This window comes from Suillus discolor (genome assembly GCF_016758755.1).
Source record: "Suillus discolor strain FC423 chromosome Unknown F5147scaffold_434, whole genome shotgun sequence".
Classification (NCBI taxonomy): Eukaryota; Fungi; Basidiomycota; class Agaricomycetes; order Boletales; family Suillaceae; genus Suillus; species Suillus discolor.
The window spans coordinates 1-11410 of record NW_024541681.1 but is presented as its reverse complement, the minus strand read 5'-3'; the positions used below and the strand labels follow the sequence as shown (position 1 = coordinate 11410).

At 50.0% G+C, this 11410-nt stretch overlaps 2 protein-coding genes across 2 annotated transcripts; one reads left to right on the top strand and one right to left on the bottom strand.

The window, feature by feature from the left end:
• Positions 1 to 5642: 5642 nt before the first annotated feature.
• On the bottom strand, positions 5643 to 7862 carry F5147DRAFT_783824 (uncharacterized protein; the record flags this gene model as incomplete). The annotated part of the gene is made up of 13 exons (XM_041442834.1): positions 5643 to 5727; positions 5781 to 5950; positions 6003 to 6040; positions 6098 to 6197; positions 6249 to 6398; positions 6445 to 6870; positions 6932 to 7105; positions 7162 to 7307; positions 7361 to 7435; positions 7486 to 7548; positions 7606 to 7704; positions 7758 to 7796; positions 7844 to 7862. The coding sequence occupies 13 exons, from the start codon at positions 7860 to 7862 to the stop codon at positions 5643 to 5645; spliced, it is 1584 nt and encodes a 527-aa protein (XP_041284213.1).
• Positions 7863 to 8716: 854 nt separating this feature from the next.
• On the top strand, positions 8717 to 10784 carry F5147DRAFT_749167 (uncharacterized protein; the record flags this gene model as incomplete). The annotated part of the gene is made up of 5 exons (XM_041440127.1): positions 8717 to 8793; positions 8907 to 9573; positions 9701 to 9913; positions 9976 to 10699; positions 10744 to 10784. 5 exons carry the CDS (start codon positions 8717 to 8719, stop codon positions 10782 to 10784), a joined length of 1722 nt encoding a protein of 573 aa, XP_041284212.1.
• Positions 10785 to 11410: the final 626 nt, after the last annotated feature.

Below are 11410 nucleotides of genomic sequence, written 5' to 3'. Positions count from 1 at the left end.
AACTGTCACGATAGTATAAAGCAAGAGTATGGTGAGGTCAACTGGTGGCCCCACACTGACAATGGATTGAATGCGATGACGTGCTTCTGCAGCACTACGTTTTCGAAAAAGTATTCCAGTGGCAGATATCTTCAGCTGGAACAATGCCCAAAACAGCAAGAAGACGGCGAGCGACTCCGCCAAACAGGAGTAAGATGCAATTGACTGTCGTCGACCGAATGCTCCGAGAACGACGCCGATGAAACCGAGGGCAAGGCACGCCGTGACGAGTAGATGATGCGAGCGCAAGGGGAGAAAAGGCAGGCAAGGAGGATGTGACGTCGGGGCCGACGGCTGCACAGTATCAATGTTTCATTCTAATATGTCCGATAAGGAATCACTTACAGTATAAAGTCTAGCGCGCACGCAGATGAGCGTCTCAGTTCTGTTCCCAGAGACTGAGACGTGAGTACCCATACCTTAGCTATTCGTATACAGACGCTGACGCGACGTAGTACTCTTACCTGCTAGGTACACGTTTTGTCAATACTGAGTTCTGTTCCCAGAGACTGAGACTACTCTTACCTGCTAGATTCTATCGCGCGTGTGTACCTTCTCCAGAGGTTATGAGCCCTGACATGACCGTCGATAATACGCTCCCCGGCACTACGTCCTCGCTGTTCAACGTCCCAAAACTTGCCGAAGATGGCACGAATTGATTACCTACAAGGAGAGAACGTTGACGGCGATAAGTGCCCGAGGTTTGATGCGATATGCTGATGGTCGTGCCGTCGAACCGTTACCCTACCTCATTGGCAAGGATTCGGGAGTACCGGAGAAACCGGACGGTTCGATTCCCTCCCAGAAGGAGATAGATGAGCGCGATAAGAAAATGGATGAGTACGATCAAAAGAACTCACTTGTTAAGCAGCAAATCTTCAGTACGATTACCGACCGACTGTTGCTGCGCGTCCAAAAGTTCGAGTCTGCCTCAGAGGTCTGGGAGGAGATCTGCCAGATCCATGAAGACAAGACCGAGCTCGTCCAGATCGATTTACGGCGGCGCTTGCAGGAGACAAGGTGCGACGAGGGAGCTGACGTCAAAGCCCACTTCGCCGAGATGCTGTGCTTGCGCGAGCTGCTGCGGGCATGGGTGCGGGGATCCTCGATACGGACTTCCACGCCATCATTCTCGGCTCGCTCCCTGAATCCTATCGCCCTCTCCTGTCCTCCATTAACGCTCGGCCGCCAAAATCACAAAGACCCCCTTGTCCTCCTATGAACTAATCAGTATCGTTACGGAGGAGTATGAGCATTGACAGCTCACCGAGAAGCGCCCCACTAAGAAGGGGAGTGCAGGGACCGCACTTAGTGCGAGAGAGTCTAGAGAAAAGGGAAAAAGGTCAGCTACGTCGAGCAAGGCGAATGCAGACGTTACCTGCTATAACTGCGACCGTAAAGGTCACTACAAAACAGACTGCTGGAGACCTGGCGGAGGGAAAGAGGGCCAAGGCCCGAATCAGCAGAGGAAGAAGGGTGAAAGAGGGCAGAAAGAGACGGCGAACTCAGCTGCAGAGTCCGGATCCCAGGACCAGTACGTGTTCGTGTCGTCCGACTTGGCAAGCATAGCCAAGGACCTGAAGGTCCCTGCCGATAGACATGGCGCCATCATCGATTCCGGCAGCCACCTCCCACTTCTGTCCAGACCGGACGAAGTTCACCAACTTCACCTCCATACCCCCCCAGGAGATCCGCACCGCCGACGGCTCCAGTCTGAGTGCCGTTGGTCGAGGAGATGTCGAGCTAGAGTTGCCCCTTGGTGAGAAGCGCACGAAGGTGACGCTGAGAAACGCACTGTAACGCACCTTCCATGGCCTTCACACTCATTTCCACCAATCGGATCGCTGCCGCGGGATGGCTGTCCTCTTCGAAGGACGGATGTGCAAGGTCCTCTCGCAAGGACCCAACCGGCGCGTCATCGCCGAAATCCCGCAGGTGGAAGGCCTGTACAGTGTGGCAGTAGCGAAGGCACGTCAGCATCATGCGAACGTAGCCCAGGGCAAGCTTACCATTGGGGAGCTTCATAAGGTGCTGGGACATGTATCCCAGCCTGCAGCAGCAGAAGCCGTCAAAAAGGGTCTGATTACGGGCCTCGAGCTGGACCACAGCTCAGAAGCCCGGAGTTCTGTGATGCCTGCACAAAGGCAAAGTCAGCACGTCAGCCTTTTCCCAACGAAAGTAAGAGCCGCGCACTCACCTACGGCGACCTTGTCCACACGGACTTGTGGGGACCAGCCCAGACTCCTAGCATCAGCGGGGAGCCTCTATTATATCAGTTTTCACTGACGACTATAGTCGTCAGACCAAGCTCCACTTCCTCAAGCTCAAAAGCGAAGAGCACTTACCGCTTTCAAAGCCTATGAGGTGTGGCTAGGACGCAGACCCCAGGAGCGCGCCTACGCAAGGTCTGTTCGGACCGAGGGGGAGAGTACCTGTCTGCCGAGTTCGACCAGCACCTGCGTCAGCAGGGTATCGAGTGCCAGTTGACTGTCCACGACTCACCGCAGCAAAACGGGGTCGCTGAGCGACTGAACAGGACCCTGGTAGAACACGCTAGGGCCATGCTCATCGCCAAGGACATGCCTAAGTTTCTGTGGGCAGAGGCTGTCAACTATGCCACCTGGTTAAAGAAACCGCTTACCATCTAGAGCGACTCCTGGTACCACCCCATTTGAGCTCGTCCAAAAGGCCAAGCCAAGCCTCGCCCAAGCGCATGAATTCGGCGCGAAGGTCTATGTCCACCTGCAGGATGCAGGCAAACTCGTGCCTAGGGCGGAGGAAGCCCTTTTCATTGGAGTGGATGCGGAGAGCAAGGGCTACAGAATCTACTGGCCGGGTAAGCGCAGAGTGTCTGTGGAGAGGAACGTTACCTTTGGACCAAGGGAGGGTAACGGTGGCCGAGGATGGGCTGAACAAGGGGGAGCCAGACTGTCATGCGGTACGACGAATATAATAGCGGCAATACTAATAACGCACCTGTCGGTCCAGTCCATCCCGCCACCTCCAACCCCAGCCAGAACCCCATCTCAACACCCCACAACCCCACCAGCACCAAGAACCACCCGCACCAGAACCCCCTCCAGGATATTATGCGGCCCTCAATGTAGGGGAGGAGACCGCGTCCCTAGCTTTAGATTCCCTGTTGGAGGCGTCAGAGTTAGATCTTCTAGACGAAGAAGGACATATCCACCTTGCATTGGTCCGCTGCAGAGCCAGAACCTACTCTCAAGCAGGCGTTAATGGTCGGATGGAGTTAGAGTGGCAAGAGGCGCTGGATTACGAAATTGGTCAGCTTGAGAAGCTAGGTACGTGGGAAATCATAGACGCACCTCGAGGCGCCAACATAATTCCCTGCCACTTCGTTCCTCACCACGAAGCAATGGACCCGGACGGAGAGAAGCTCAAGTTGCGAGCTCGCCTAGTCGCCAACGGCCCAGCCACCAGCGCTACGGCGTCGACTACTTCGAGACGTTCGCTGCCCACCGCAAATATGACCCACCATACACACAGTACTGACGATGGCGGCCTCAGAAGGACTGGGAGATTCATCAGGTGGACATAAAAAGTGCGTTACCTCTATGCCAGCATCCAAGAGGAGATCTTACATGAGGCGCCGCCTGGGTACCTGAAGGCCGGGCAGGAGGGAAAGGTGTTGAAGCTTAAGAGAAGCCTACCCCGGACTCAAGCAAGCCGGTTTTGAGTGGGGCAGAGGAGCTAGCAGGAGTATTCACCTGACCTGGGTTTCAGCCGTTCGAGAGTGGACCCGGCAGTCTACTTCAAGCGCATGCCGAAGGAGCACATTGTCATTACCGTATCCGTCGACGACATGGCCGTCACGGCAAACCACATCTCCCACATCGTTCCAATTCAAGTCCCAGCTCCAGCAGTTCTTCGAAATTACGGACCTGGGAGAACTAAACTGGTTGTTAGGTTTGAAGGTAACAAGAGACAGGAGAGCACGTACAATAACACTGTCGCAGAAAGCGTATGTGGCGACTCTCATCGAGCGCTTCCATTTGGCCGACGCCAAGAATGTCCAGACCCCAATGGAACCTGGAGTCAGCCTCTCGTCAGACCAGTCCCCTTCGACGCACGCAGAGCTGCAGGATATGCGCGACGTACCTTACCAGAGGGCCATCGGCTCCTTAATGTATGCCGCAACCAGCACACGCCCAGATATTGCGTTCGCCGTGTCGTGCTTGTCCCAGTTTATGCGCAGCCCAGGCAGACCCCCACTGGAGGCAGCCAAGCGCGCACTGCGCTACCTAAAAGGTACAGACACCTTCGAATTGACGTTGGGCCAAACAGAAGGAGGGCTTGAAGCTTTCGTTGACGCGGATTGGGCCTCCCAAGCCCATAGACATTCGACGTCGGGCTACATTGTGTTCCTCCACGGGGGAGCCGTGGCCTGGAGTGCTCGTAAGCAACCTATAATTGCTTTGTCCACAGCCGAAGCCGAATACATCGCACTCACCAGCGTTGTCCGCGAGCTCCTGTACCTCCGACTTCTCATCGAAGAGCTCTACGAAGCTCCTACGCAGCCCATCCCCATCCTCTGCGACAATCAAGCCGCTATAGCACTCGCGTCGAACAGAAAGTTTCAGTCATGCACCAAGCATATCGACCTCCGGTACCACTTCGTCCGTTCACACGTCAAGGACGGGACGTTCAAGCTCCACTACTGCCCCACAGACGATAACGTAGCCGACGCCTTCATGAAGGCAGTGCCATGACCCCGTTTGCAAAAGCTTAGAGCCCACATGGGACTAGCTTGCGCTCGAGGGGGAGTGTCGTCGACCGAATGCTCCGAGAACGACGCCGATGAAACCGAGGGCAAGGCACGCCGTGACGAGTAGATGATGCGAGCGCAAGGGGAGAAAAGGCAGGCACGAGGAGGATGTGACGTCAGGGCCGACGGCTGCACAGTATCAATGTTTCATTCTAATATGTCCGATAAGGAATCACTTACAGTATAAAGTCTAGCGCGCACGCAGATGAGCGTCTCAGTTCTGTTCCCAGAGACTGAGACGTGAGTACCCATACCTTAGCTATTCGTATACAGATGCTGACGCGACCTAGTACTCTTACCTGCTAGGTACACGTTTTGTCAATACTCAGTTCTGTTCCCAGAGACTGAGACTACTCTTACCTGCTACATCAGGAAAACCCTCCCATGTAAACTTAGATAAAGCTGTTCGGATTAGATCTTTTTTCGTGCAACTAATACATATTAGACATATTAGATGGGCTAGACATCCTAGCCAGACTTTATTGCTGATTTTTAATTAGCCATACCTTGCTGCTATTTAGAACAATTAGCCATACCTTGCTGTCATTTAAAAACAATTTGACGTGTCCTAGTAGACACCTAGGAAAGCCTTTACGTGCCCTAGGAAACACTAATAGGAAGACTTTCACACTTCGAGTACATGAAAAAATTAATATCATTAAAATCGGGTATCAGGCTGATGCAGTAATGTACGACTCATATGAGCAAAACAAGCACGAGAAAACATAGCGAGTGGTGAGATATAGCGAGCAGTGGGGTATCGAAGATTAAATCCTATGTCCTGCAAAATATGGCACAGCATCAGTGAGGTATTCTACTCGTCATCCATTCCCTCAAGGTCCAAGAATGCTAGATCGGTATCTTTGTCATAGACTCCAATTGTGTCACGACGTAAATGCCTGTAAGCAACAGTAAGTCAGCAACGTGTATACCAAATTGGATGTGGACTTACTGGACCTCCTCGTAAATATCGGCCATCATTTTGTGAAACTTGACAGGAGCCGTCCTTCGGATTCTCTCCAACAATGCCACGTGGTATGTATAGATATCACAGAATTGGTTACCAGTGAACTTGAAATCTTCACCTGCCTTGTTCTTCTTTGCAACGAGAACAGCATGGATCTAACAACAAAGAAGTGAGTCAATGAACAGATGAGTGCGAACACAAACTTACAGCTGTGCTGACCATGGCCAACATGGGGATAGGGATTTCTGGTCAACCAGTTTTGTTCTCCGCAATGTCAAGAAAGTGCTGAGCAAACTGCAAACCAACTGACTTCGTGTTTTTGAAGAATGTCTCGTATAGAGTGTCGACTATGGGCTGCCCTTGATATGGCTTCTGTCGTTTTGGAGAAGGAAGACCCTCAGCCTTGATGCGAGGTGTCAGTGGGATGTCAAATTCTTGTGCGAAAAAACTAACATCAAATGTCTGCGGAAAAATGTAGGAATGACCCGCAAGGAGACGGTCAACGATAGCATTGCAGTCACGGCCGAGTCGAAAGTAGCCTGGGGCATATTTATAGGCGACGTCCTTGATTTCAGTGCGGAAGAGGCTCGCACGAGCATCAATCTATAGCAGGTGTCAATATTAAATCAAAGTAAGACAGATTACTTACTAGATTGGCAAGTGCCGACAAATACTCATCATCAACATACATCCGTTTCTCAATTGGCGCTGTCTTGTGGTGCTTCGCAGCCTGAAGTAAGATTTCCCGCGCATATGAGTTCTTGGCCACAATTTCAGGGTACCCGTGCTTGAAGGCAATGTATGCCTTGACCTCGAGGATACCATGATGGATCACCTTGCGAAGCTCCGTGTTCTGGTCCGTAAGTCGCACTGACCCAGTCTTCGTGTAGACAAGATCAGCCATCATGTCAGCATGTGGGGGCACATCGGGCTCAGGTTTGATTTCGAGGATGGAAAGGTCTTCCTCATCTTCCTTGACTTGTACTGCGGAGGAGGGCGTATTGCTCTTGCTACTGTGTTTGAGAGGCTGCGGTCCAAAGGATGACCTCGTCATTGGAGAGTCCCACATGGGGATCTATTGAGCGAATTTTGGTTTCAGTAGACTCAGAATACAAAGGAACAAAATATATTCTTACTTCGGCAGTATATTTCTTTTCTTTCGCACTCCAAGGCCTGTATTGTGAGCCCCATACAGGTGGTGGAGGTGTTGGTGACCGGGACAGAGTATATCTGGTCTTCCGAGGTCTGCCAGACTTACTCTTTGCAGGCTTTTTCTGGCGGTCTGCCTGCGTATTGACAATTGCAGGAACCTTGAAAGTTCATGCAGATTACTTAAGCTTATTGAATGCAGTGCGAAGTGACTCACCTCTTCAAACAGAGCTTTTGCGATGCTCTCGACTGGCTCTGATCCTGAGTCCGACATTTCAATTTCGGAGCTGGAAGCTCTATCAGAGACACTCTGCTTGCTAGCAGTGTCCGAATCAATATCTGACGGTTCAACACTGACACGAGCTATAACTTTCAACCATTAGTAAGAGTGTCACGTGGCAACACGCAATGCTGACCCCTCTTCTTTAACCGCTGAGGTTGGCTAACCTCCATGTTGTCCTCAGAGTCTGATGCGAGAGGTGGTGGCCGCTCTAATCTTTCTGTGAGCAAGTTTGGCTTTTGTGTGGGCACTGATACTTACTGCAGCTTTTGCTTTTTCCAGTTCTGAGGGGAGGTTCTGGCACGCTTGCTTTCGTTCCACCACCTGCATCCATCATGGCGGGTCATCACTACAGGTGAGCTACTACTAATCGCGACTTACTTTTGACTGACTTGACCCGTTTTGGAATAGGTGCAATATCATCAGTGGGTGAGCGTTCGTGCTTGCGTGCCCGTTTGTTTTGGCGGAGTGGTCCCCAAACTGCCACAAAGTATCATTGTGAGTATGAATTTGTATGGTGACAATGTGCTTACCTGGATTGTCTAGAGCCTGATCTTTTGCCTTGCGTCGTACTTGAACCAAGTGAGTTTTAACTTTGTTGTCATGAAAAATTTCTTACGCCGTGGATGCAAGTCCATTGAAGGGAAATTAAGGTCGGAAGGAGTAAAAAGTCTGAAAAACGAATGTGAGAGTGCCTTTCTGCTGGAGAAAGACCGCTTCAAAAAGGTGAGTGAGTGTTTTTATTTAAGTTGGGGTCAGGCATTTAATTTGAAACAGTCCGCTTATTATACTGAGCGCTGAGCCAGGGTTGACCCTTTCCTTGTCTGGCTTAGTTTGCTATTTGGTGAGTTTATGTTCAGAAACTTAAAACACAGCTTTACAAAGTAGTCCTAGTGCGCACACCATTCTCTTCTTAGTAACGGTCCTGTCAATCGGGAACTTTCTTATTGGTGGCACGCTAATCGGATGCAAGTTGTTTCCTCCGTTTACGGACTATCAAGAAGCATTTTCCTCTCCATTACCACCCTCTATGTTCCACTACGGCACTTGCGCAAGCCATTTCCTTCGTTTACGGACTATCAAGAAGCATTTTCCTCTCCATTACCACCCTCTATGTTCCACTACGGCACTTGGCGAAAGCCATTTCCTCCGTTTACGGACTATCAAGAAGCATTTTCCTCTCCATTACCACCCCTCTATGTTAGCATCTTCAACTAGTGTTCTTCCCTAGTAACGGCCCCATCGGCTGGGAACTTTTGGCATTCCCCCGTTTATGAACTATCAAGAAGCATTCTCCTCTCCATTACTACCCTCTATGTTTGTCGTGTTCAGCTACTGTGCTTCGCAAAAGTCATTTATCTGATGTGCTTAACGAGTCTGATATCTGGTTCCGTCACTGCAAGACTTGAATTTACCAATCTCCGAGCATGCGGAATACCGTCATCACTTTACCCAATATTTCTTACTTCGGCAGAGCCTCACAGCCTCTTACATGCTGCTGACACCACTTTTTTGCTCTGACTGTCAGACTCGCACACTTTATTTGTCCTTACTGTTGACTGACAAGTTGTAAGTGATTTTCAGGCGTTCAGTGTTCATTTTTTATTGAATCTACGCAGAACATGCCCGAAATAACATGTCCCTTCCTGCGATAAAAAGCTTGCATCAATCACCGGTTATAGTCAGCATCTCGCAAAAACCACCAATCCTGCCTGTCGTACCCTCTACCTTTCCTCACGGCGATTCGCTCCAGACCCAGCAAATGATGTAGATATAGACGCACCTGATCCAAATCATCCGCTGCATTTTGAAGGTGATTTTTTTGGAACATACGCTGAGGATGAGTTTGCATGGCCAGGGTCAGATGACGAGGGGGATGTTGGTCAAGCACCTATGGATGAAGATGACTCAGATAATGACATCAACGATCACGACGAATGGGAGCCTCCTGCAGCACCAGCACCCTCAAGTCATTCTGCGGAGCATCATGACACTAACAATCATGACGAATGGGAACCTCCTGTAGTGCCAGCACCTGCGCACAATGATGCCTTACACCCACCTACCACAGATCAAGGCCAAGATGCTTTTCATATGGCGCAGCGGCGACTTCTTGAACACGAACAAGTACCTATAATTGTCCATTACCCTGATCAACGAGCTGGACAGCCCATCGACTCAGCCATCAAGCAGCCAAGCAATATAACCTACCATGCACAGCTTAATGGCTCGAGTGCAGATAATATTTATGCCCCATTCGCCTCGAAGCTTGATTGGGAGATGGCTCGATGGGCAAAATTACGAGGTTCAAGCTCAACTGCGTTCTCAGAACTTGTTTCTATTGAAGGTGTAAGTCCGTGCTTTACTCGAACACTAGGATCAATCTAATTGTAGCACTTCCAGCTTAGCGAAAAGATTGGTCTTTCCTTCAAGAATACACGGGAACTGAACAAGATCATCGACGATGAACTTCCAGGCCGTCCGAAATTCAAACGATCAGATTGTCGTTGCTAATGAAGCGTTTGATGTCTACTATCGCGATATCATTGAATGCATCAAGGCTCTTTTCAGTGATCCAAGTTTTGCTGACTTTCTGGTCTTTGCGCCTGAACGCCATTATGCCGACGAAGATGAGACGATTCGTTTATATCATGAGATGCATACTGGAAAATGGTGGTGGAATAGTCAGGTCGGTGTTTTCTACCTTTTGTGAGCTTCAACGTACTAATATTAATATTGTATTCTTCCTAGAAACACTTAGATCACGAGCGCCCTGGTGCTACAATAATTCCCATCATCATTTCATCAGACAAGACTCAAGTTACGATGTTTCGCAACAAGACAGCATACCCCGTCTACATGACTATTGGAAACATCCCAAAGGATATTCGTCGGAAACCGTCACGCCAGGCACATGTCCTCCTCGCATACCTTCCAACTACTCGCCTTGAACACGTTACCAACAAAGCTGCTCGCCGACGGATGCTTGCCAATTTATATCATGCTTGTGTGGGACGTGTACTTGCACCACTCACAGCTGCCGGCATCAATGGCATTAATATGCGAAGTGGTGATGGAATAATGCGTCGAGGCCATCCTTTGTTTGCATGTTTTGCAGGAGACTACCCAGAGCAAGTTTTAGCTACCGGAGTCAAGACAACTCAATGTCCAAATTGCGATGTTCCCTCCGACGAGCTTGGTCTAGCAACTGGTGTCGCAAATTGGCAACCACGAGACCTTGGTGCAGTACTTGATGCCCTCTGCGCTCTTGACCAAGGTGGATTGGCCTTTGTGCGTGCATGCGCAGATGCTGGCATTAAGCCTATTGTCCACCCATTCTGGGAGGGACTACCCTTTGTCAATATATTCGAATCCATAACTCCTGATATTCTGCATCAACTATACCAAGGGCTCGTCAAGCATCTCCTCGCTTGGCTTTCTGATGCATGTGGCAGTACGGAGATTGATGCACGATGTCGACGCCTCCCCCCAAATCACCATATTCGACTATTTACGAAGGGCATCACAACTCTTTCACGTGTAAGCGGTACAGAACATAATCAAATTTGCCGTTTCTTGCTCGGCATCATCATCGACATCAGTCTACCTAATAATATGTCTTCCGCTCGACTCCTCCGTGCCGTTCGTGGTCTGCTAGACTTTTTATTTTGCTCAGTACCCATGTCACAGCTCTGAGACGCTGGTTTTACTTGACGAGGCACTTAACCTTTTCCACGACAACAAGGACATCTTTATTGACCTTGGCATTCGGAATTCCTTCAACTTGCCAAAACTCCACTTCACAGCTCACTACGCTCACATGATTCGAATGTATGGCACTACGGACAACTACAATACCGAATACACCCGAACGCCTTCACATCGACCTTGCGAAAGATGCTTATCGCTCTACGAACCACAAGAATGAGTTTGGTCAAATGACGACTTGGCTTGAACGGAGGGAGAAAATTTCACGTCACGAGAAATACATTCAGTGGAGACTCGTCGAAAACACCACACGTCGCATCATCAGCCCCGTCCCCCAGAAATGACATTTCGTCGTACTCAAACGATGACAAAGCATCCTACCATCAAGGCGGTCACATTGGACAAGGTCGCAAACGAATATGGTGCCACGCACTTTAATGAATGTCTCGCACGTTATGTTGCGAAAGCTACCCTTCCA